The sequence below is a fragment of the Cavia porcellus genome, unplaced genomic scaffold (assembly GCF_034190915.1).
Source record: "Cavia porcellus strain 051 isolate PalLab524CR breed Dunkin Hartley unplaced genomic scaffold, mCavPor4.1 scaffold_28, whole genome shotgun sequence".
NCBI classification, from domain to species: Eukaryota; Metazoa; Chordata; class Mammalia; order Rodentia; family Caviidae; genus Cavia; species Cavia porcellus.
Genome location: NW_026947511.1, coordinates 37,427,284 through 37,453,888, shown reverse-complemented (window position 1 = coordinate 37,453,888; position 26,605 = coordinate 37,427,284). Strand labels below are relative to the sequence as shown.

Below are 26,605 nucleotides of genomic sequence, written 5' to 3'. Positions count from 1 at the left end.
CTATCATCAAAAAGTCAACTGATAATAAATGCTAGAGGGCTGTGGGGAAAAAGGAACTGTTTTTCATTGCTTGTAGGAATGTAGACTGGTGCAGCTATTGTGGAAATCAGTGTGGAGATCCCTCAAAAAACTAGGATTGGAGGTCCCATTTAATCCACCTATTACCTCTTTGGATATCTTCCCAGAGGATTAAAAGCATCATAACACAATGATGTATGTGCACCCATGTTTATAGTGGCACAGTTTGTAATAGCTAAGTCTTTTTTTTTTTTAACACTTTGTTTTCCTTTTTACTGGTAACGGGGATCGAACTCACAACCGCCTGCTTGCAAGGCAGGTGCTTATGCCGCTGAGCTAAATCCCCAGTCCCATAATAGCTAAGTCTTAGAAACAACCCAACTGCTCATCAACCAAGGAATGAATAAAAAGATGTGTATGTTTTTAAAAAAATATATACAACAATACTCCTCAGCTCTAAAGAAAGATAAACTCAAGACTTTTACAGGTAAATGGATGTGACCAAGACCATACTTATAAATGAAATAGATCTACGTGTAAACATTGTATTATCTCACTAATATGAGAATCTGAAAGGATAAATAGGTTCCAAAATGTACACTAGGTATTGTGCATAGGGATGAAACTTTAAAAGCAAAGAAAAAATGTGATGGGAGAAAGGGAGACAAAAAAGGGAAAATGAAAAAAACACATTTATATACAAAACAGTTAAGGTAATTATACAGCTTGTTTCTCTTCATTGAAAGGAAAGTTTTGTGCTAGTAATTTTCTGGACAGTGTTTCATGCTCATATCTTGTTCTCTGAACAATGACTGTGAATATATCAGTACCCAGTGTGTTGTCCTGCTAGCCTGTTTTGAAACTGTTTTATTCCTATTTCTTTTTTTTTTTTTTTTTAAATTGGTACCGGGGATCGAACTCACAACCGCCTGCTTGCAAGGCAGGTGCTTATGCCGCTGAGCTAAATCCGCAGCCCCTGTCTTTTTTTTTTTTGAGATGGGGTCTCGCTATGCAGTTCAGGCTGACCTTGAGCTCACTTTGTAGCCTAGGCTGGTCTCGAACTTGCAACGATATCCTCCCACCTCAGCCTCCCGAGTGCTGGTATTACAGGCATGAACCACCACACCTGGCTTTATTGCTATTTCTTACTGTTTTCTGTTTAAAATTTAAAAAATATTTTTTAATTTTTTGAGACAGGATCTTACTCTAATACAGGCTGGTCTTGAACTCACTATATAGCCCAGGCTGACTTTGAACTCATGGTGATCCTCCTTTCTCAACCTCCCAAATGCTAAGATTATACCAACATGCCTGGCTAAAGTAAATTTTCCTTTGTTTTGTTTTGTTTTCTTTTTTCTCCTCTTCTCTTCTCTTCTCTTCTCTTCTCTTCTCTTCTCTTCTCTTCTCTTTCTTCTCTTTTCTTTTGTTTGTGTTTTTGCGACAGGGTTTTGCTGTACAGTTCAGGTTGGCCTTCAACTCTCTTGGTAGCCCAGGCTGGCCTCAAACTCTCAGTGATCCTCCTACCTCTCGAATGTTGTGATTACAGGTGTGCACCACCATGCCTGGCCTAATTAAAAGTAAATTTTAATTCTTTTAAAGGTATAAAAGTAAGTTTCTATTTAAACATGGAAATAATTATGTGCTATTTAAACTCATTCATATATTTGTTACGTTTAGTTACTTCAAGATATTATATGTATTTTGTCAAAAGCATTATTTTGTTAATAGAAATACCTCTCTTTGTATAGATTTTCAGTGCTTGTTTCTAATAAATACTGTTCTGAAATGCTTTCATTTCTATTGCCAGTATTGTAGTTTAACCTAACCTTGTCTCCTATAAAGTACTGTGTCTTCTTAACTGATTTTTCTAACTTGTCTGTATTGTACTTCATGTTGCCAGCCTCATTTCTTTTTGTTTGAGACTTCTTAAAGGAGTTTTAGGTTCACAGAAAAATTGAGCCAAAGTTAGAGAGTTCTCACGTACTCTGTGTCTCCACAATATTAAAATCTCTCCAACGATCAATATCCTGCACCAGAGTGGTATATTTGTTAGAAGTAGTGAGTCACCATAGACATCATCCCATCTGAAAGTGTGTTTCCAGGATCATGTACTCTTGGTGCTGTACATTCTATTTAATCGGACAGATATACAGTGCTACATAGCTCCCATCATAAAGAATAGTTTCACAGTCCTAAAAGTCCTCTACGTTTTCCTAGTCACCTATCATTCCTTTTTAAACTTTGGTAATTACTGATTATTTTTTTTCTGTCTCCATAGTTTTGCCTTCTCCAGACTGTTGCATAGTTGAAATCAAATAATATGTAGCTTTTCCAGATTGTGTTCACTTTTTATGCATCAAAAATTTCTTTGTCTTTTTGGGGCTTGGTCAGTCTTTTTTTTTTTTTTGGAATAGTCATATTGAATAGTATTTCGTTGTCTGTATGTACCATAATTTATCTATTCACTTACTGAAGACTATCTTGATTACTCTCAAGTCTTGACAATTATGGACCAAGCTGCTACAAATTGTGTGTGTGTGTGTGTGTGTGTGTTTTCAGTTTATTTGGGTAAACCCCAAGGAGTGAGATTTCTGGATCACAGTATATACTTTTTTGTAGACAGTTGCCAAACTGTCTTCCCAGATGGCTGCACCATTTTGCAGTGAGAGTTTCTGTTCCCATTAGCAGTGAGAGTTTCTGTTCTACCTCCTTGCCATTATTTGATGTTATCTATGTTTTGGGTTTTAGCCATTCTGATAGGTACATAGTGGATATCTAACTGCTTTAGTTTGCATTGTCTTAATGACATACAGTGTTGACCATCTTTTTATATGTTTACTTGTCATTGCATATCTTCTTGGGTGAACTTCGGGTATTTTTACCAGGTTTTTTAAGTATGTGGTTCATTTTCTTCTCAAGTTTTAAAAGCTCTTTATATATTTTGAGTGTGTCAGTAGTCCTTTATCACAAATCTTTTGCAAATATTTTCTCCTACTCTGTGGCTTGTTTTCTTCTCAGAAAAGTTTTAAATTTCATAAAAGTAGAACTGCCAGGTGTGGTGGTTCACACCTATGATGTAAGAAGCTAAGCCAAGTCAGGGCCAGCCTAAACTATATAGTGAGACCCTGTCTCAAAAACTCAAAAAATAAAGTTCAGCTTAGCAGTAATTGTTTTGTTGAGCATGCCTTTGGTGTTTTATCAAAAAAGTCATTACCATATCCAAGGCCTTCTAGATTTTCTCCTGTGTTATCTTCTGGGAATTTATATTTTTTACATTTGGATCTGTGATCTTTTTAAGAGTGGTCTGCATTCATTTTTGTCTAGGTGAATCCACACTAAGTTACTGGGAAGTTTTCATTTTTCAGATTAAAACTAATGTCCAAATTAGAAAGCCTCCAATAATTGATCCCCAGATTACATTGTTGGTATCATTTTTCAGTGTTCATTCACTAAACATAACCACTTTCAATTTCCTAAACATGTCATACAACCTTTATTGTTTCATGTCTTTCTTGTAGACTTTCAGGGGAAATTTTTTATTTTTATTTTTTTAATTTAAGAATTGTAAAACGTGATCCTAAACAATTTATACTTAAAAATATTTCTTAGTCTCAGGTTAGTCGTTAGTGGTACAGATATTAGGTGTGAATTTGGGTCAGTTTGTTTCTGTACTTGGTTTTACTATGTATCCTAATTGAAAAATCAAAATGTAGCAGTGAATATAAGAAGTGTATTGCTGTCTTCCTTATCTACATTAGGAATTTTTGTGAGGCCTTATTTGGCCACATTGCCTATTCAGCAATTTTGTTAAAATTTATATAGTGATTTCCCATAGTTCTTGAAATTAGTTCATCTTATAAAACAAAATGGGATGTGATACTTTTTATTATGTATATCTGTTCAAAATCTTAGGCATGATGAAGTCACAGAGTATGAATTTACCCTTCTGAGTTAAACAGCTAGAAAACTGGACAAATAGATGAAATCATGGTTTTCAGATGTTGGATGTCAGGGCAATGTAGGATGGTGATCATTGAGGAAAAAGAAAATAATGAGAGCCCAGTTGTTACTGTGGCTTATTAAAAGCAGTCAAGCCTGCCTTACCCCTCTCCTGTATCCTCTCTAGTAGGGATGCCAAGTAAGGCCTGTCTAGGTAAAGCCTGTACCACTGAGCTACTTACCCAGTAGCCTCAGTTTTTCTTAACATTTGATTATTTATTTATTTGTTTATTTTTTGTGATTATGGCAGATTTTAAGTTCAGATTTTATGTGACAGTAGAGTTCCTGCTGCATTTCAGTTTTGGAATGTGATTTAGATTTAAATCATAATTTTCTGTTACATGTGCTTAGTTTTTGAGATAGAATACTGCCACTGAAAATAAAGAATGCTGAGAATCTACTAAGAAACAGGCATGGTTAATCACAACATTATTTGTGGTTTCTGCCCTAACCAAAGTAAACTTTTTTCTTTTTGAGACAAGATCTCACTATATAGTTCATGCTGTTCTTGAACTCACTGTGTAGCCCAGTTTGATCTAGAACTCATAGCAATTCTCCTATCTCAGTCTCCTGAGTGCTGGGATTACAGGGATGTGCTACCATTCCTAGCAAAGAGAATTTGTAAAGCTATTTGTACCTATTAAATTGTAACTTTTAACCCCTCCCCCATAAGATGTAACTTTAAAGCAATGCTTATAAATGCAGATGTAGAAAGTGAAAGTTTTTCAGCCTGATAGAACTTTAAGAAATAGAAAACCTAAATTGTTTTGATTATTAACTTATTTAATATTGTTTGATCACTAGATGAAAAATCACTGCTGGAACAGAAATCTTCTAAACCAGCTGCCCCACAAGTCCCACCCAAGAAGCCTACTCCACCCACCAAAACCAACAGTTTGTTGAGATCTCCTGGAACAGTTTTCCCAAAGCGACCTGAAAAACCAGTTCCTCCACCACCTGTTACCAAGTAAGTCTACCTGTGTTTTAAATTTAGCTCATAGATTTACCTACCTTTAGTCCAGATGGCTCTATGTCCTTTCTAAATCTCAAATTAATTCTGAGTATTTATTCTTTATACTTCCTCTATAGATTGCAGTAACTGTTAAATGTAATCTTATATTGATAATATGTGGATGCACAAATACTGTTTTTGCACTTTCAATTTAATGTGATCAGTTGTAAGATAGGGGCTTACACTTACGAAAATTATTTTTACAGAACAGAAAGTAATAAATTTTTTGTTATAAAATCTTCAGTGTTTATAACAATATAATATTAAACATCCCTGCAGTGTAAAATGTTGATATTCAAGTGATTTTTCCATATGTTTTTCTCATTTCAGGATTAATGGAGAAATTTCTACCATCTCATCAAAGTTTGAAACTGAGCCAGTATCAAAACCAAAGCTAGATTCTGAACAGTTGCCACTGAGACCAAAATCAGTAGACCTTGATTCATTAATAGCAAGAAGCCCTAAAGACACAGGTAAGTTATCATGGACAAAGGTAGTGCACTAAAAAAAAGTGGTCAGTACAGTTTTAGAAACTAAGAGATTTGTGTATGGGTAGGTAGGGAGGAAGTTTGTTTAAAACCTAGTAGCCAATGTAGAAGAGTAAGTGAAGGTAACTTGGGAAAATATTTAAGGTTCTTAGTGGTCAGAAGATTATTACTGATCAGATAACAGAAGTGGATAGATTCAAGTTTTCATAGTGGTCAGAAGACTGAAATGGATATGGAGGAAATCATCCATCGGTTATTCCATCGGTTCATAGCAAAATGGTAGATATACAGTATCTTGTGAGATATGAGTACAGTTTACTTTTAAACGTTTAAAGAGAAAATGATGTAGACTTTCAGTGCCAACATTAGTTTATATTTGATAACTTAAAAAGTTTTTTTTAAATACTTGTGTTCCCATTAGAGGATATACTTTTTATGACTATGTATCAACAGGCTTTACTTTTGCTAAGTGTTGTTTCTTCACATTGTGATTGATTTTTCTGCACATTAATCACCTTTGTGTAGTCTACCCCTCTTTTGATTTTTATGCCCTGTTAGTTGTAAAGTAGAAAACTTGACACAGAGTTACCTTAAAGTTCTTCCCATTTAAAATATTACACAGACATTACTTTGTAGTAATGGTTATTTTTATTGTGCTTCCCATTTGTTTGTGGCTGTTTGTTTATTTTTGTCTTTTTGAGACAGAGTCTTGTTATGCAGTTCAGGCTGGCCTTGAGCTCACTTTGTAGCCCAGGCTGGTCTCGAACTTGCAGCAGTCCTCTTGCCTCAGTCTCCGGAGAGCTGGGATTATAGGCATGTGCCACCACGCCCAACACTTTTTACATTTTTCAAAGCACTTTTTAAATATATGTTCTCTTTGTAGTAATCTAGGGAATAGATGTTTATTTTCCCCCAGGTTACATAAACTGTAGAGACACATCAAATGTGCATAATCACATAAGTCAAAAGAGAAGTCTTAGCCAGGTGTGGGGGCACATACCTTATAATTCCAGTATTTGAGAGGCTGAGGCAGGAGGATCTCAACGAGTTCAAGGCCAACATGAACTACATAGCAAGACTGTCTCAAGAAAGCAAAAAACATCAAAGAGTCTTTATAAATCCTAAGTACCATGTATAAAAAATGTGTGTGAGTGTGTGTGTGTGTGTATCTGCTTCACTGTTAACATTTCATATTTGTATCTAAACTTTATGACTAGTTATAGCTTCTTTGGGGGATATCACTGTACAGTAAAATATATTATTTCATTTTTTTCAGGTGATCTTATTTTTCTTTTTCGTTTGCCGTGCAAAGGCTCTTGTTTTAATTTGTTCATAACAGGGCCATAGTTCATATGTTGTGCTGCTGGGCAGCTCTGAACCACCAGTCCTGCACCATCAGTTGTTACAGGCTGCCTGATGGGACAGTTATGCATATACTACCATAGTTCAAGCCAGCAGAAACATGTTAAGTGTGGCCTCCTTTCAGTCTTTTGATTGGATATTTCCTCGATCTATTTCTCATATATTTGGATCATTACTGCTATGGATGATACCATACTCATTAGTTTTTGGGAGTAGAGATGTTGATTATACTTTAGACAAAGTTGTTGAAAAATTCATAGTATTTTAAAATCTGTTTAAAATTCACCTGTTATACAAAAATGAAAAAAATGCCCTTTAAAAAGCCTTTATTACTCTTCCTGTAGAGCTCACATTTAAAAAACAGAATGTTACCAGTTGTTTTTTTTTTAATTGGTAATGGGGATCGAACTCACGACTGCCTGCTTGCAAGGCAGGTGCTTATGCCACTGAGCTAAATCCCCAGCCCCACCAGTTTTTTTTTTTTTTAATTAAAATGTGGTCAGAAATATGTTTTCAAAATTCATAGTTGTAGAAAAACAGATTATGTGCCTAATTTTAGCTCAGGAAACAAAAACAATCTGTGAGTATTATAATACCTTTTGCGTTTCCACAGTTTTCTGTAATCTTGGTCACAAAAACCTTTTATCTATCTATCTATCTTCCTTTTCCTTTTCCTTTTCCTTTTCCTTTTCCTTTTCCTTTTCCTTTTCCTTTTCCTTTCCTTTCTTTCCTTTCTTTCCTTTCTTATTGGGAACTGAAGTTAGGACCTTGCACTTACTAGGCAGGCATTTGTGCCACTGAGTTACATCCCTGGCAAAACTTTAAATCTTGATAGAGTCACTTTTGGAACTGAAGGAAACAGAACCTGTATTTTTCTGTTACTTTGTACATTTGCCAAGGTTCAAGGTGGTGGAACTATTTTTTAAAAAATTGGGAAAACAGTTTTTTTCTGTTTCAAAACTTGTTCTGTATACATTCATCAACAGGCTTAGTTTGCCTTGCTATGTTTCTTGTAGAAATAATATACACATTGATTTCTAAATGTTGCTGGTAAGCAAGTCCTGTTGTTTAACTTTACTTTAGAGCCCCCTTTTTTTCTTATACCCATAGTGGTGTTTGCTACTGATGCAAATAAAGAAACTTTGTAGAATAGCATTTAAAAAGTTCTAACTTTTGGGTTTAATTATTTTTCTTTAATAAGTAAGGAAATAATTTAGAGGTGCCAACACTTAACAAGTCACAACAGGAACAGCCAAGTTCCAAGCTGCTGTCATTTTTTCTGCTTCCCAAGGCTGACTTTGGTTTATCAAATATATACTCTGTCAGGTTCAGAAAAGAGAAAATGGGAATTGAGTTCATGTTGAGAAGCAAGTATTTACTGAGCTCCTTTTACATTCTTAGTAGTGTTTTAGACATACGTTATATACTAAGATAAAAGGCATAGTTGCTGGTAGCAAATATTTTCTGTCATCTTTGTTTCATTAGAATATCCTGTGTTCCAAGCACAGGATGAATTTCCCTTATCTCAAATGCTTGGGAAAAGTAGTATTTTGACTTTGAGATGCTTTTGGAGTTTTGAGTACATGTGAGATATCTGGGACATGGGACCCAAGAGTAAACAAATTAATATTTGACGAAAACCTCAAATTTGGCATTAGATTAATGTATAGTGTATAGTTTTTGGCTTAAAGTTACATATATTTAAAATAATATATAAAATGAGTCAACAAGTTTTAGAAAGTTTAACACACATTAAAAACTTCTTATTAAGAGTTCCATTATTAGGTGTCATTATAATTTGATGTGAAATGATACAGTGGAAAGTACACTGGATCTGCTGTTAAAAAATCCGGGTTTTATTTATTGCTGACTAGTCATAGGTGAGTTGTTTGTCTAAATTTATTGTCTCTTGCTTACCTAACAGTTGAATTATTTATTGTAGTTACTGTACTTAGTAGAATAGTAGAATAAATGGTAGTTAATCTTCTGTCCTTTCTCTTTGCCCCTCTATATTGTTAAGTCCATTTCATTCTGTTTCTCCTTTATATAAAGGGTTATAACTTCCTTTTTATTCTCATGTAAAATTTTCCTATTTGGAAAGCTACATTTATGCATATATATGTATATGTATATGATATAATTTCTGGCTTTTGTACATATAAGAAAGTCACTGAATATCCTCAGTTAAGTTTTTTTTAATGGCATAAAATTCTTATATATGATACAGTGCACAAATTTCAGAATTTCTAGGAATCATGTTTTAATTCTTTTCTCTTTTTTTTGGAAACACTTCATCAAAATTGAAAAGAAAATCTCATTGTTAATACTGGTTAATTATAAACTTTGCATGATCCAGATATTCCTAAAATAGTAATTTTCCTAAGAAGGAAAACTATTTTTACATTAGTTTGGAAATACTAGATAGAAAATTTAATATTAAGATACCTATTACATTGAAAAAACTCAACTGATGTGGTCACTTTATAGTATTTTATCTCTTGACTGTTGCAGCTCTTCTGGAAAGAATTTGTAGTGGGATTTTTATAATAAAAGATCACTGTAAAAGTGATCTTGGGTATAAACTAGTAGTGAAAAAGAGTTTCTAATATGTTTTCTTATATCACTTAAGACATTTGATTTTTATGTATAGTATATATGTATGAGATTTTTAAAGGTTATATTGAATCAGATTTTCATTGTAAGACATTTAAGATTTTTGGAATATTTTAATTTCATGATTATTAGAATTAAAGATTGTTCCTTTGTTGTAATTACTGTTATACACTGAAGACTAGCTTTTGATTACAAGTTAATTTTAGTTACATATATGAGATCTTACTCTATGGATTATAATCGTAGCCTTTTAAAGTGCTAAGCTGTGTTTTGAGACGTGTCTTGGTATTGTTCAGTAAGAATGAAACAAGGCTTCTTTAAGCTTAATATATACATAATACTAGTATTGATTTTTCCTTCTGAAAGACAGAAGGTAAATCTAATGTCTAACACAAATGTATATTTAGATAACCTGCAATAGCCATGCTAAACATTGAAATGCTTCTGTATTTTCTAGAACTGTTCCTTTTTCCTGCTTTGTAAAATAACTTTTTTTTTTTTTTGGTTTAGTCTTTTTTTTCTAGACATTCCTATCCTTGACTTTTCTTTCCAGATTTTGTTTCCTAGCCTGTTTCCATGTTTTCCTTCTTACGTGTCAGGAAATTATCCTACCCTTCTCCATTTTGGTAAGACAATTTATAAAAGAAGTCAAAATAGTGTATTCAGTATAATAGGTGGTGCACACTAATTTTTTTCTTTCTAATTTTATGGAAAATGTACATGTTTGTCTGTCTATTTGTTCTAACCCTTTTGGTTTTCCATTTCAAAAGAAAATGAAGTTTATTTTGGAAAATTTTATTAATGATATTTTAAAATATACTTTTGATAAAAGATTTTTGTTTTTTAAATTGGCAATTTATAAATGAGATTCTTTTCTCCCAAAATTGGATACTTCACTTGAGTTAAAAAAACTTCATATCTTCCTAGCAGTACACAGAAGTATAAGTGCCTGGCAATATGACAGATGTCATTGCAAGATTTAAGTGATAGTTATACCTCTGGGCCGCATGTATTATGTGAACCTATTGCTATCATGCTCAGGTACATTGAGAAGCATTTAAAGCTGTCCTGAGTTCAAAATGTGCACTGGTCATTTTAGTAACCTCATGGTTTAAATGGAGAACCTGAGAGAGTTTTAGAATGGTAAAATTTTGTCATGGTGTTGTAGTTCTGAACTGGACATACGGAAGGCATTTACATGAACATGATGTATTTTGTAACTTTACATTTTACTCTTTGAATTTCATTTCTCTTACTTCCATGTTTTTGTTTCCTTTTCTTCCTGAAAGTTGCTTTGATATGCATTTGAAAATAATCTCTGTAGTCAAAACGATTGGTTTTTACTTTTCAAAATATTTTGTAGGTTATCAATCCACAATTACAGGTGTAAAAAGCAATTTTTAACCCTTGGAACTAGAAGTTTTTTTTTCTTTTTTTGTGGTACCAGGGATTGAACTCATGACCTTGTGCTTGCTAGGCAGGCGCTTACGTCGCTGAGCTAAATCCCTGGCTCACTAGGAGATATTTTTAATGGATTTTAAATACTGATTGTTTTCTTTAAGGTGTTGACAGATAGAATGATAAGTTCTTAATATATATTTAATCTATAATTCAGTCTCTTAGCCAGGCATGATGGCACATGCCTGTAATCCAGCACTTGTGAAGCTGAGGCTGGAAGATCACTGAGAGCTTGATAAGGAGCTTAGTACTAACCTGAGCTACCCAGTGAGTCCTTGTCTCAAAAAAATTCCCCACCCCAAATCAGCATGCTTTAGATTATACAATACCTTTTCCAATAAAGGCAATAAATAATTTATTTCTTATCATTGTTTGTTATAGACAATTATGAAAACACTTAAAAAATAAACATATCAGAACATTATGATGTAGGAGCTTAGTGATTTGATCCAAGAGAGAAGACACAAAGTAATCGGTGAGAAAAAAATTAATAGGCGATCAGTGTTATAAAATACATATTACCAAATAATATTTCTTTTTCTGCCTTAGTTTTGTGTCCTCCATGCCTTAGACAAAATTCTCTAAGTTACTTTGAAAATTTGCTGACTAGACTTTGAATTAATAGACAATCAGTGTGTTACAGAATACATATTACCAAGTGATATCTCTTTTTCTGCCTTAGTTTTATGTCCTCCATGCCTTAAACAAAATTCTCTAAGTTACTTTGAAAATAAAATTTTTTTTTTTTTTTTTTTTTGGTCTTTTTCGTTTTTTATCGGTACCAGGGATCGAACTCACGACTGGCTGCTTGCAAGGCAGGCGCTTATGCCGCTGAGCTAAATCCCCAGCCCCTGAAAATAAAATTTGCTGACTAGGCTTTGAGAATATAATAAGAAATTATCTTTGGGTTCTGGGAGTGATCCACGTGCCTTTTGCCCAAAGCTACTTCCCCAGCTCCTTTTCGGTGTTAAGATGAGATTTTGCTAAGTTACCTAGGCTGGGTTTAAACTTGTGACCTTCCTGCCTGTGTCTCTCAAAATGCTGGGACTACAGGTGTACATTGCCCTGCCCAGTTACTTTAGTTCTCTTCTAAGGAACAATAGCACCGAAGCTGAGACATCTGAATACCTAAATGTTATAGCCATATCTGGGCAAATGCTGATGTGAAGGGTAAATCTTGTTCTAGAAGATTAGAAAAAAGATACTTGTTACCCTGTGGGTTGTTTTAGCTGTCATTAATAGTCCTACTTCAAAGGGAGGGCTGTTAGAAGGTTATCTGGAAGAGAATTTACTGGCAGGGTTCCTGTGTCATTTGTAAATATCTGAGCTTAGAGTTCGAGAAACCCCTGTAGCAAATGCTTCTGGATCATCTAGCAAAAGGCAAGGCTAATGTATATTAGCTCATATATAACCTCCTTGGTAAAAGGTGTGAGTTCACTAGGTTTGTCCTTCAACCCAAATTACTAGGTCTAGGGTAAACTAGCCTTTGATGGGAGAGAAGCAAATTAGTGACTTGTGTAGCATTCTCTCTAGTATCTGATTCGCTTTAATTAGTAACTCTTATTTCCTGACATGGTAATGTCTAAGCAGAGATGCAGGGAAATCTGAAGAGTTTGTGTCCTACTGTAGCTTGTCTTACACACACAAGACACATGAAATTGTACTTTCACTTTACCTTGAGAATAGCAGCAACATGCCAGCTATAGTTGAGTTCTTCAAATGAGACAAGTAGTCCACCGTTGAAGTTTAAACCACATTTCACCTCGAAATCTTAGGTATGTTGTAATTATTTAGTAGTTTAAGTAGATGGATTTTTTTCCTTTTTAAATAAACAAGAACCAAGTATAACTTTTTTTTAAAATGCTGCTACAGTAAATAGTACAGATTCATAGTTCAGTAAATTTTTGTTGAGGTGTAGGACACTGTTGGAATTACAACTCTTCCATAAAAATCTTGTACTATAAAATGTTTCAGTGAATAGTACTTTTAAAAAGGATATTGTTTTCCAAATGCATATGAAAAGCACAGGTCAGCTTGTGTGCCCTTCACAGTAGTGATGCTCTTTTAATTTATAATTCGTTCAAAAGCCAGAAATACTTTTTTTTAAAACCTTTTTAAGGTGTTATCTCTTAGTACATAATATGTATTTCTGTTCTCTAGATGTTGTAAATTTTGATGACATAGCCTCCTCAGAGAACTTGCTGCATCTCACTGCAAATAGACCAAAGATGCCTGGACGAAGGCTACCTGGCCGCTTCAATGGTGGACATTCTGTGAGTTATTGTGAGAGAGCAAAGAAGACCAAGAAAAAGAAGAAGGGAGTATAGTGGTTGATTGATTGTATCAGCTTGAGACATTTAACAGCTTAACTAAATGGGTATAGCAACTCTACACCCAACAGTGTAGAAGACCACCCACCATAGGGTGGCTCATCACCTAGAGGTATAAAGAAAAAAAAAAAAAAGGACAAATGCATTCCATTCTTTAGAAAAGCTCCAGTCTTCGCCTTTGGTTTGGACCTCGTCTCCTGGCTTGCAGTGTAGACTCTTCAGCTTTCCGACAGACTCTTCAGCCTTTCATTATAGAGCCTTTGGCCTTCTGTTGCAGATCCATTAGCCTGCTAGTGTAGACTTACACAAGACACTAGAGTAAACTCCAGACCTTAGATTAAATCCTTCAGCCTCCAGTGTATAGACACCCTCTACAAGCTTCCTCATCCAACTCTGTGGCTTACCATCATAAGCCAATTTTGTTGTTTCTTATACATCTATCTATCTCATGTTACATATGTTTTCTCTAGTAAAACCCTGACTGATACAGGGAGAGAGGGCTCAGAGCTGTGTTGGAGTTAAAAATCATGAAGACAGCTCTTACACTCACAAGGCAACCTCTGGCATTTAAGGAGATGCAGGGAAAGAGATACTTATTTCAATATGAGACCTGAGGTTGAAGCTCACAGAAGCAGAAGTAAGGAATTGTCCTGGGAAGCCTGTGTAATCTGCCTGTTCAGCAGTGAGGATTGCATCTGAGGAATACACACTCACTTTAGGGGAAAATGAGAACATTTTGTCCCTACTGAAAGTGTCAGTTTTTTCATAGTACTTGTTCTGGTATCTAAGTCAATGGCTTTTCTTGATTTCTGTTCATTGCCTGAAATATGAATCATGCTTTAATGTTACATTACCTCTTAATGCCTTCTGGTACTTTTAAGTGACCTAAGTGGTGAACATTTTGTTGCTGTTAGGCAGGCTGTGTTTGCCTTCAAGATAGACAAATATATTATTCAGCTTGAAATAATGATATCCTATTAGTAGTAATGGAATATCAGGAATAGTGGTAGTCGAAAACAAAGTGGTAAAACTTATTTTGCTGTATCATCCAAATCCTTACTACAGTTTTCTTCTTTGGTCTCTTCTGTCTCTTGATTTCTAAAAAATCATTTAGCCAACTCACAGCCCAGAAAAAACCTTGAAGGTACCTAAAGAAGATGATAGTGCCAATCTAAAGCCATCTGAATTCAGAAAGGATACGTCCTACTCTCTAAAGGTAAGATGAATTGCACACTAAGATTTCTGTAGTTTCTAGAATTCTTTGTGAACTTAGCAAAGAAATAAAATAACTGGAAATATCCTATTTGGAAATCAGGGAATAAGATCATTCCTGTTGCAAAACTTGAGCTCTTAAACTTAAGTCACACTGGAGATCTATCTTAGAGGAGCTTATACGTTGTGTTCTGCTGCAACTCTAGGTGTTCCTGGGAGGAAGGACAGTAAGAGGACGGGAAAATAGAAGAAAGCTGGGGTCAGGTGGAGCTCTGTTTCCTGATAGGAGGAAAAGAACTGACCACTGTAGGGTATTTAACAGCCCTTTTCCTTGTAACTCATTGCTTGGATTGCCTTGGGGATTGGGGTTTTCTGGGCAGCTTGTTTGCCAGGGACGTTCATTGTTTTCCTCTGGGCCCCACATGTGTGTTGTCTCCAGCTTCAGCCACAACCTACACTTCCATTATTTTATATGAGTAATATATAACATGTGTCATAGGTTTGAAGACATGGGTCTCTATATCTGTTTCTCTGCAGTTAATTAGTCCACTTGATGTTTTTAACTACGCCCCTCCCAAAGAGGAGCCCCATACCTACTTCAGAATGGTACAAATAATGGGATGTCTGTGTTTAAAGCCAGGGCAAGCTTTCTGAATGGGGTTATTGGCAGTGTGTCTTACTATAAGAAATCGTTTATAATTTATACATTCACTGTGTGTTTTGAGCGGGCCTTTAAATTTTAAGGAGACAAAAATAAAAACAGTAATACAGAGTTTCAAAACAGGATAATAAGAAATTAACAATAGTTAATATATTGCCTGTTGTCTTCAAACTCAGATTACAAGATACAGGCATGCAGAATGAATCAATACCAGCTGATCCCTTCAGTGAACTAAAAGAAGTTAGAAGTATAGTTATGTTAGCTATTTTGTATATATGTGTATATATATATATTTTTTTTCTTTTTTCTTCCATTTCTCTCATCCCAGTTGTTTGTTCTTGTGAGCAGTTTCTTTCCTTTTCTCAATGTCTATTGCAGATTTTGTGTCTTACTCTTAGTTTATTACACTACGAAAATGAGACAATGCTTACACATGCGAGTTTCACTTATGAGTATAGTCTCTTGATGCATCCATTTAACTCTAAAAGTCTCAAGAATGTGACTCTTTATAGCTTAGCAGTACTACATTATATAAAAATACCACATCCTTTTTTTTTTCAGTCCTTGATTGATGGATATTTGGGTTGTTACCAAAATTTAGCTATTACAGATTGTGCTGCTATGTATGGGTACACATACATTGTTATGATCTGATGTTTTTAATTCTTTGGGGAAAATACTCAGAAGGGAAATTAGCTGGATTGAATGGGACCTCTAGTCCTAGTGATTTGAAGAATCTTCACACTGATTCCACAGTGATAATATCAGTCTGCACTCCCACCAATAGTGGAGGAGGGGTTCCTTTTTCCCCCAGCCCCTCCAGCATTCATTGTTGGTTGAATTATTTTGATGATAGTCATTCTTTCTGAGGTGAAATGCAATCTGTGTTGTTTTAATTTGCATTTCTTAGATGACTAATTATGTTGGACAGTTTTTCATGTGTTTATTTCTGTTTGTATTCCTTCATTTGAGAAGTGTGTATTCACCTCAGATGCCAATTTTTAAACTGTGTTTTTGAATTTGGGGATTTTGATTTTTTTCAGTTCTTTAAATGTTCTGTGTAGAAGTCCTTTGTTTGAGGGACAGTTGGCTAAAATTTTTTCCCTGTCTTTGGATTATCTTTTCAATGTGTTGGTGATTTGTTTTGATGTGCGAAAACTTTTAAAGAAGATGAGTAGATCATTCCTTTTATTCAGGAAGATCATGTTTTCTCCTAAATTGTTCTTCAGTTTCATTACAGGACATTTGGCTACTTTTTCAGTTTATCAAATGTACTCAATTTGATTCCCTTAGCTGTTAACATACTATTAAAGTTTTACTGAAATGTTACTGTTATTATAGTGAAATTGAAAAGGTTGCGGGCTATGGATTCATTTTAATGCCTCTTTTTTGCATTTCTTCATAATAAATGCTCCTCTAGGCAAACCATATGTAAGATAAATCTGATGAACTTTGTTGAAAGCCGTTGACATGTGCCACACTAATGATTGCAGATTAGTTTTTGTCTGGTGGTTTTTCCCAATATGAACATCAGACTACTCTGAATTTTTAAATTCTGCATTCTTGATGTACTGGCTGAATAACCCTTATCTAAAATACTTGTGATCAGAAGTGTTTCAAATTTTAGGTTTTGTTGGGCTTTAATATATTTGCATGTATACACTAAGGTTATCTTGGGGGTAGGACCTAAGAATAACTACAAAATGCATTTTTTTGTATGGTCCTTCTCTAAATAGCTTGAAGGTAATGGTATACAGTGTTTTTAGTTTGCCTGCATTTGGACTGTGAACCATTCCATGTGGTCAGGCATGGAATTATGTAATTATGGCTTCTTGTTGCTGCTCAAAAAGTTGGAGATATTTGAGCATTTTTGATTCCTAATTTTCAAATTAGAGTACTTAATATTGTTCATGTTGTTATAAAATCTTTTGGATTTAAATACAATAAATAGAAATTGATCAGAAAAAAACTTTATTACTTTTTCAGTCCTCTGTGAACCTTTCCACACTTTCAAGTGCTTCTAAAACCAGTGCAGCTGCTTCTTTCACTTCATTAGAAATTAAAACTAAAGTGGAAATGGATGATGGAAAAAAATTTTCTGTGGATGAACTTCAAGCTCAGATTACTGAGTTGGTGTGTATTGTTGAAGCACTGAAAAAGGATCATGGGTAGGTAGCCCTGTTCTCTCCAGTGAGCACTATTTACACACATGTAAATAATTCTTTAACACTATGCCATAACAGTCTAATTTGCTGATGTGTGGTATGAGCAAGTCTGTTTTTAACAAAATTTTCTTTATCATTGAATTTGACAAAACACTTGGTCCAGTAGCTTAATTGTAGAAAAGGTACATATATGCCTGTATGTTTAGGTTAGAAGTGTTTTGGTCTGATAAAGGCATTAGCTAGTTTTGAAAATACTAAGAAAACTATGTTGTATTATCTGGTGTATATCTATACACATAGTCAAACGTAACTACCTAGGTGAATTTGATCACTGTCTCTGCTAGGGTTAAGTTAAATGTTTGTAAAATAAATGGATTGAAGGAGATTCTCTCTAAAGCCCCTAATTCTGAACATGTTTTGGTATGGGATACAGTGGGGCATACCTAATTGAGAGTTAGGGACTTCTTAGAGGTAAAATACATTTAAAAGATCCCCTAATGTTGCACCCCTTTTTTACATGAAGCAATATAGATTAGGAGAATTAAAGCTATTATTATATACTCTTCGATGACACAGCTAAACCTCAGCCTCTTTTGTTCTTTCAGAGCTCTTTTTTTTTCTTCCTTGAGAAAGGGTCTTACTATGTAGTTCAGGTTGATGTACCCCAAACTGGGGTTGAATTTGGGATGATCCTTCTGCCTCAGCCTTCTAAATTCTGTGATTACCAGTGAATACTACCACTCCCAGATCTGGAGTTATTTCCTATAATTAATAGTATTTGAATTGTAATACTTGACATTTTTAGCATAATTTTGTAGGAACCCCATAGGAATACAGATCAGAGAGCAGCTCCTGTCCCTGAACTTTGGGTGAAAGTGTTCCCCTTTAATGGGACCTTCCCTTCTGAAAGGATTTCTTGGTATGTGTGCTGCTGAAGTGCACATGAAAGGATTTCTTAAAATGGGATATAAAATCTACAGCCAAAGGCTACGACACCTAACAGCCTAATTTTAATCATTTCTTTCTTAATTTTTCATTGGCCTAGGATTCTTTATGGGAAAGAAATAGTGAGATTGTCCATATGAGATAGTTTTTAGAATACTTGTACAAATGTTTCTTAGATGGAAATGAATGTGTCTTGAATAACTACCCACAGTGTATATTATATGTTTTATATATATTATATATATAATATGTGTGTCACAGTTACAGATGTCATTTGATATATGTCTTTCTTGAGTACTTCAGTGTATTGTTTTGAATTTTTTCAGAGATTTTGCAGTATACATGTTAGAATAATCTTGTTCATCATTAAATATGGAGCACCACTCCTGTACCATTTGATTTGACAATTTTGTTGTTTTATACTTGTGATACCAGTGTGGTGTCTTAAAAATGTTTTTATTAGTGCCTGTTAACTATGCAGAATAAAGGGTTTTATTGTGGTATTTTCATATATGCATATAACATTTTGATCATATACATGCTCCTATTAGCTTCCTGCATTCCCTTCCTCTTATTGAATAACAGTCTAAGTTGTACATCATGAGAAAACATGCAAAATAGTCTTTCTGCATTTGGTTTATTTTCCTTAGTGTCACGATCTCCAGTTCTGTTTTTCTGCAAATGGCACACTTTTATTCTTTATGGCTAGATAATACTCCCTTGTGTGTATATATCTAATTGAAGACCTTAACAATAATCCATACTTTATTTTTAGGAAAGAACTAGAAAAGCTGAAGAAAGATTTGGAAGAAGAGAAGGCACTGAGAAGCAATCTAGAGGTAATGCATTTCTCTTGTCACTGAGCTTTTTAGACAACATTTGTTCCCAACTGTGTGACTGCTTCGCTATGGGTATGCTGTCCTCCTTTGGTGAGACGTGTGCTGCTGCACAGTGACATTTAATCTGTTGTTGACTTGCTGTCACTTTCTGTTGAATCAAGACTCTTTGAACACTGTTACTTTCACTTTGTTCCTTTATATTCCTTAAGTTTCTTTTTCTCTTCATTTTTGTCTCCATCCATATGTGTTCTTTCTTCTGCAGCAAAAAGTTCTGCCCTGCCTTTTTCAGAGGCTCCTCCTGTTCCCTGGAGAAGCATTGGTTCCTTTCTCCTTTTATCTTATGTTTTCGACTTTGCCTGTCATAGAATAGGAGACAGCAGCGTTTGAACCCCTGCTGTGATGTGCAGTCATGACTGCCTTTTACCCTGACCTGTGTGTCCATTATCTTGCTTGGTACTTGTGAGGATTACTGCTCCAGTTAGAAAGATGAGAGAAAACTAGGATTTAGAAGGGTAAGGAGCAGCAGGGGTTCTGGAGTTTTTAAAAAATATTTGTGCCAGAAGTAACCAGACATTAGTCTTTGCTCTTAGAAATTATTGTACTGTGTGGAGTTGGAGAAGTCCCTTAGCTAACCCTTAGCTTTCAGTGTTGAGATTACATGTGTGAAGATTATAAATTATCAAATTCCATTTTTACACTTGTATCTGAGAAGTCATTTCGAGGGCACCTTTGTTTCTTCTATATGAAAATACTCAAATGTTTTTCCTCCATGAAAAACAAAAGTCATCTTTCCCATCTGCCTACCCTCTTATCTCCTTGTTTTCCCTTTTTATTTGGGGTTCATTTACTACACAAAACAAAAACAAGTAATATTTCATCCATACATAAAAAAAAACCTGCATTTGAGTCTTGATAGTTTGCCTTCGGTTTAGTCTTTCACCTTTTGCACTGAAATTAGGCTTCCTGATACCATCTTGATATCCCAAGTCCACCTTCTGCAGCATTTTCATTTTTTGCTGTTGCTGCCCTGCCAGAGATTTGTCATGGTTACGTGATGCTGTGTTACCTGTCTCCAGATGCTCTTTGCATTTTCATCATTGTAATCTGAATGTAATGTTCTGTCACTGCTGCCTGTGCCTCTCTGTGTGTTCACTTTCTGGGTTCACTTGTATCAGGGAGTCTCAGGAGGAGCTCCAGTGCACCTCCCTCTAATTTAGCTCTTAGTTTCTCAGTTTCTGTCTATGTGTCTACCTGTTAGTCTCCCTACATGTTCCATTGTGAATTCAGCATGCCACCAGTTAAGTTTGCCATTGTCCTTTCCTGCTGTTCCGATTTTCTCTTTCTGTTGAATCTGATTTTCTGTGTGACCTTCTTGTCACACAGAGGTGGTACTTCTGGTCTCAAGACTTCTAATTCCATTCATTTTCAGTTCTATTCCTAGCTTTTATCTGTTCATTATTCATACTGTAATTATTTTTTCTTCTTCCTCCTCTTCTCCTTTTTCTCCTTCTCCTCCTCCTCTTCCATCTCCGTCTCCCTCTCCCTCTCCTTCTCCTCCTCCTCCTTTTCCCTCTCCTCCTCCTCCTCCTTCTCTGTCTCTGTCTCTTTCTTCTTGTCCTCCTCCTCCTCCCTTCCTCCCTCCCCCCTTCCTTCTTTCTTTCTGACATTTTTTGTCTTCTGCTTGGCTTGTTTGAATTTCATTCTTATCTCAGATCACTCTCTCCTGGCTCAGGAACTTTCAAGAGTTTTGTATTCTTTGTGAATAGAGTTCAAACTCCTAACCTGGTGTGAGAGTTCTTACATTATTCTGATCCTGTTTTATCTTCTGTCCTGGCTTGCCATTCTTTTTCCTGAACAGTGAATACCTCTGGAGTTTGCTCTTCCTATTTTTCTTGTGTGTCTTTGCCTCATCTTCCAGTGCTGTTTTTTGTGTCTTTAGGATTCAAACCAACAGTCATCTCCATCAGATTAGTGGTATTCTTTCTCTGATTAAAATAGCTTCCGTTTTCTCTCAAGTTTACTTCTTCTGGTTTCTATAGAGATGTGTAAGAAGAAATTTTGTGTCTTCTCACTGCTTTATATTTATTTTGCCCCTTAAGTTGCAGGAAGGTCTATAGTGAGCTTGTCTGCTTTATCCTTGATGTGACTCCTAGCACAGTGCCCCATGCAGATCAGCTAGCAACTGATAAACTGTCGCAGTAGTGAGTGTTGGAGGATACATGTTTAAGAGAAATCTTAAATTCCCAGTATGTTACTTGGTTGAAATTGTGAGAAATTTTAATGTTTCTAGCCTTTATTGTTTTATAGATACATGTTCATATTTTTACATGAAAATGATAAGCAGTAGGAGCTAATAGTGTTATTAAATTTATCATGAAAATCAGGATGGAAGTCAAATGAATTTCTTCTTTGGAGAATCTCTTTTTCCAACATAGTCAGCTATTGGACACCTACTAATTTGCATTCTTTTTTTCCTAATGGGCAATATGATCCGTATGTTTGTAAAAGTCCAGTTAATGCATAAAGTTTCAGAATCAGATAGTTAAGAGAGAAATGGTGTTTGCCTGAAGATTAAAAGTAGTACTTTGAAGTACTACTTCATTACACAGTATTAAATTATACTGGGCAGTGATAAAAGATGGCAAAAATGAAAACTGAACTTTGCTAGAAGAGAGAATAACAATGTAAGCATTTGCCTCTTAAGTATATTTGCAGAAATTGAAATTCGTAAGGAATATTACGGGTTTTACATGCAGAGTAATTCTTCATATTCTTTTTCTTTGGCAGGGATGAAGGGCAGGGTTTTTGAGACAGGGTCTCTCTATGTATTGCAGGCTGGCCTTGAACTTGCTTATGTAGAGCCCAGGATGACCTTGAACTAATGAAGATCCTCCTGTCTCAGCTTCTAGAGTGCTGGGATTATAAGTGTGTGCTACCATGCCCAGCTTTTCTTACTTTACCCTTTCCTGTACTAGTTTTTTTTTTTTTTTCTTCTTAATTGGGAGGCTGTGGTAGAAAGAGGATTGTAAGTTTGTGGCCAACCTGAGCTACATACCAAGAAAGAGCCTGTCTCAAACAAACAAGGAAGCAAAACTGTATGATTGGTTAATGTATCTTTGGAAAAATGACAATAATAGTATATCAGATGGGTGATTTAAAGGTATTTAATATGAGTGGTGGTTGAAAACTGAGGCTTGTTCTAATCCAGTGCTGCTGAAACATTTAGCTCATGATCATATTAAAAGAATATCCTGATCATATTAAAAGAAAGATCCTGAAATTAGTAAGTCATTCATGGATTTTTAGAATTGCTGAGGAGATTGTGAGCATATCAGAATTATGCTTCCTGACTGGCAAAGCTCTCCTGATTTAATGATGGACAGTTTGTTGGGTATATAATTTATGTGCATTGTTGAAGGGAGAGCTAGTGTCATCAGGAGAAAGCAAGGCCTGCACATGTGCACACGTGATCGAAGGTCCAGGACCATTGTGGCTATGATGTTCTTGAACCGGAAAACAGATAGTGCAGACGCTGGGCTTTGTTGACCCAGACCAGTGATGGTGAACCTTTTAGAGACCAACTGCCCAAACTGCAATGCATGACCCACTTAATTATCGCAAAGTGCCAACACTGCAATTAAACCTGAATACTGAAGTTTTAGTTTAGAAAAAACAACTGTTGTCTGATACTTAGTTGCTGGGGTGACTTGGCTCATGTGCCAGCAGAAGGAATTCATACCATAGGTTCGCCACCTTCCTGTTACAAACTGTGTCAGGTGCTCATATAGGAACATGGTATAATGTTTAATGTCTTTAACTGCAGCTCTTTTATTTGTAATATGTGAAAATTAAATGGTTTTCTGTTGTAAAATTATAAAATTCCCTTTTATCAAGTTACTTAATTTGTAAGTTTCTATTAAGTGAGTGATGCTTTCTCCTGTAAATACTTCTACCGTACTAACTAAATCTGGATATATTCCAGGGATTTAAAGATAATTTAGTGCCTACTGTTTACAGATGATAAATTTGAGCCAGGTGAAGTTACATGATTGAATATTGTCATATAGATTAGTGATGAGCATAAAGCTGCACTGATTCTTTATTTCCTTTGCTGTCCTGTGCTGCCCCCTCCCATGAATTGAATGCATGTACCTTTCTTAATTTGGTTTCCAGGCTTCTTTTTTTCTTTGCAGGATTTTCTTAACAATGCTTATTTCCAAAGCTTACATACTTGTGAATATTGTTCTGGCTAAAAGAACTGTGTCACTTTTTTCTTATTACCTGCCATTAGGACCTTATTTGGAACATTTTTTGCTGTTGAAACTTTATCTAATGGTTGTATCACACCATGGGAAGTTGAATTTTAGATCTGGAAATTAAAATCTATAGACTTAGAAATATGATTACATATTAATGAATAGGCTAAAATAAAGAAACTGTATTCCAGAGATTTCATCTGTTGCCCAATTTATGTTTGTATATTTTAGGCAGAAATAGAGAAGCTGAAGAAAGCTGTGTTTTTTTGAGGTGCCATGGACCCAGTGTGTTAATGTTCCAAGGATTCAGAAGCAACACTATGAACTCAGCTGACTTGGACTTTAATACATCAAATGCTGGTGTTGTGATAAAGAAATTTCAGTGTATGAACTTTACTATCTATTGAAAAGTTAGAGAGGGTAGAATTTTTATATACATATATATATATATTTTGTTTTGCCAATATGAAATGAAAAGAGGCCTTATTTCTTACTGTGCTGGGATTGCAAACATTTTTTTTTTTTTTGTTTGCTTGAAAATACTACTGAATCTGTATAAAAAGGAAAGAAAATTCATAATAGTTTTTTATTGAAACTTGTAGTATTATTTTTAAAGAGATCTATACTATAAATATGGTGATATCTTTCCAAATAATCTGTAAGATAAACTATTTGAGAGGGATAAATTCGCTTTATAGTAACTATAGTCACTACTTTCCCCATAATACATAAGGGATATAAACTGTGTGTGTACATATATACATATATATTATATATATATTTTTACTTTAAGCTTCTCATCCAGGATGACACTGTTGTGCCCGTTTGTCTGCAGTGCTGTTTATATTTTGGGTGATGGAATCAGAGTTTCCTAGTTAGAAACCAGTTACTCACCCAAACCTATAGTAATAACTAATGAAATAATAAAAAGAATTTCAACTTTTAGAGTGTTTTCTATTGCTTGCACTGTAGGATTCATAAAAGGAATTTGATTTAAAATATATTGGATTGTTAAACATATTTGGGAAAGTACAAGCTTTATTTTAAATTCGTTAGCTCTAAGAAATCTAAAAATACCCATTTAATCATTTACTTGTGCCTAGAAACAGCAGCACGTATGGAATATGCAAACACCAGCCTTATTGCTGAACTTTTCTTCTGATTTTGCAGTCTCACATAGTACTCATCTCACCATCTGGTCATGCTCTAGCTTGTTGTTGTTTTTCATAATGGCAATGGTAGGAAAACAACCCCAAGCTCCTCAGAACCTCAGGATGAGGTTTCATGCTGGGTAGTGGTCACCATGTGAATACTCAGGTACTCAGGTTTCACTGCCTGGAATTGATCGGGTAGCCCAAAGTAACTCTTGGAGAGATTTTGGACTGTTATTGAAGTAAGAAATTTAGAAAAAGGGTTATATATCATTACAGCTTATTTAAACCAAATGCAGTTGACTATATTAAAAAGATATCTTCATAGGTATATTTGATGAATTTCTAATTTCTTCAGAGTCACCTATGAACAATTAAACATAATAAAATACATCTGTAGGTGCTATGTCTAAAACCTTTTAGTTACAAATTCAAAAATTTGAAATTTCATTATTTACAAAACAATTAGTACTGGTTCTTATGCTTCCTTTTTTTTTGTTTTAAGCTACCACACCAATATTTGTCCTTTGTTTTAATCTCAAAATACAGAAATTTTGTGTAAATGGTGTTTTGTGTCCTGTTTCCAAATAAAAGAGAAGGTAGAAAATAATAGAAATGCCCATAGCCATTTACCTACTGTATAATTTATAGCTTTTGGGCTTGGAGGGGAAAGCTAATTGTGCATTGAATATGTACATTTTAACTATAGTTTGGGGACTCTTGTAATGAGATAAGTACTCAATAAAATTGTTCCCTCCTGTTTTATTTTTAAATGAGCAATCAAATGATTTCCATCTTCTTAAATAAATTAGATCTTCTTTTAATGGCAATCCTTAGGAAGAAAAAAAAGGACTGCATCTTATAAATCATCTTTCATCTCGTAGTAGAGGATTTGTAGATTAGCCCTCCCCACCTGACTGGAAGGTTCCAGCATAGTTTTGGCTTTTTTTGATCATTTTTCATTAGTACACATGAAACCAAGATGCTAGTGAGTGCTGAAATACAAGCTTTTGCTTGTGTGTACTTCAGTTGGAATAGATGATTCATTGAAGTTCTGTGTCTGTTTCGCAGTCTCACGTAGTTCTCATTCTGCCTTTTATAAAAATATAAAGCCAATCAAGCATGCTGAAATTTGAAGGGGAAAAAATCCTTTAATATAACAATTTAGGAGTGTGTGTTCTTGATCTGAGAACTTCTGTTACTGTTCTGAAAGTTCACACCACACAACAATCATTGCAGCCTTTACTGGGGGTAGATCATTAGTTTTGTCCCTTTGTGAGACAATAATAGAATAAAGGAGACTAGCATGGTATTGATTGCTAAATTATTGTATAGTTCAGGTTTGCTGTTCTTTGAAACACCTAATATTCCTAATTGTACTTAAAAGTTATTTTTTTTTCCTGTTTTTGGTATATTTGTGACCACTAGTGTTCTGTTTTCTCACAAAGCTGTTACCTCTACAGAACTTTCCAGAACTTTGAAGTCTGAAGATGCACAGAGAGAATGGGCCTTGTGTAACAGATTTCTCTTTTTATGCCTTTTGTTGTGATCGCAGGAAGGAAAAATTCTACGTGCTTCGTACTCTCTTTTGAGAAACATTTTGTGCTTGTATTTAAACTTGAAATGTATGAGTAGGATGAGACAATCAGTAAACATCAGAAATGAGAAGTGTTATAATTTAGTGGCCTTGTTTTTCTGTGGCAATAAAATGACCAAGTGCAATGACTCAATAAAATCATCCTTTAAAAGTTGCTGCTATGAATATTTTTAGCTATAAAGTTTTATCCCTGTTTTAGACCAACTTGCCTTCAGTAACTCTTATGTAATGCAGTGGATGTTGTTGGTAACATTCCAAAAGCTCTATGTATGGACTCTCAAGATAGTATACTCACTGACTTGTTTACAGGTGCTGTAAAGAAACAGAAACAAAAACCAAACAGCATGTTCTCTCTGAAAAAGAAAAATGAATAAAAAATTGTATTGCCAGTTGTCTTTATTGATTATTCTTTAACTTTAGCATACTAGATTATTGAAATTATATTATTTTGAATTTTCCAAATAAAAGAAAGAAAAAATGACAGCATTAAAAGCTCTAG

General features: G+C 34.8%; 1 protein-coding gene across 1 annotated transcript in view; it reads left to right on the top strand.

Annotated features, from left to right (window-relative positions):
* Positions 1–26,495, top strand: part of Cd2ap (CD2 associated protein) — a 94,840-nt gene extending 68,345 nt beyond the window's left edge. The window contains exons 12-18 of the mRNA XM_013156852.3: positions 4,822–4,984; positions 5,360–5,502; positions 13,111–13,223; positions 14,395–14,496; positions 17,140–17,321; positions 19,039–19,102; positions 23,590–26,495. Of these exons, the coding sequence (XP_013012306.1) occupies positions 4,822–4,984; positions 5,360–5,502; positions 13,111–13,223; positions 14,395–14,496; positions 17,140–17,321; positions 19,039–19,102; positions 23,590–23,628 (806 nt within the window). The 3' untranslated portion in view covers positions 23,629–26,495. The remainder of the gene's footprint in view (positions 1–4,821; positions 4,985–5,359; positions 5,503–13,110; positions 13,224–14,394; positions 14,497–17,139; positions 17,322–19,038; positions 19,103–23,589) is intronic.
* The last annotated feature ends 110 nt before the right edge of the window (positions 26,496–26,605 follow it).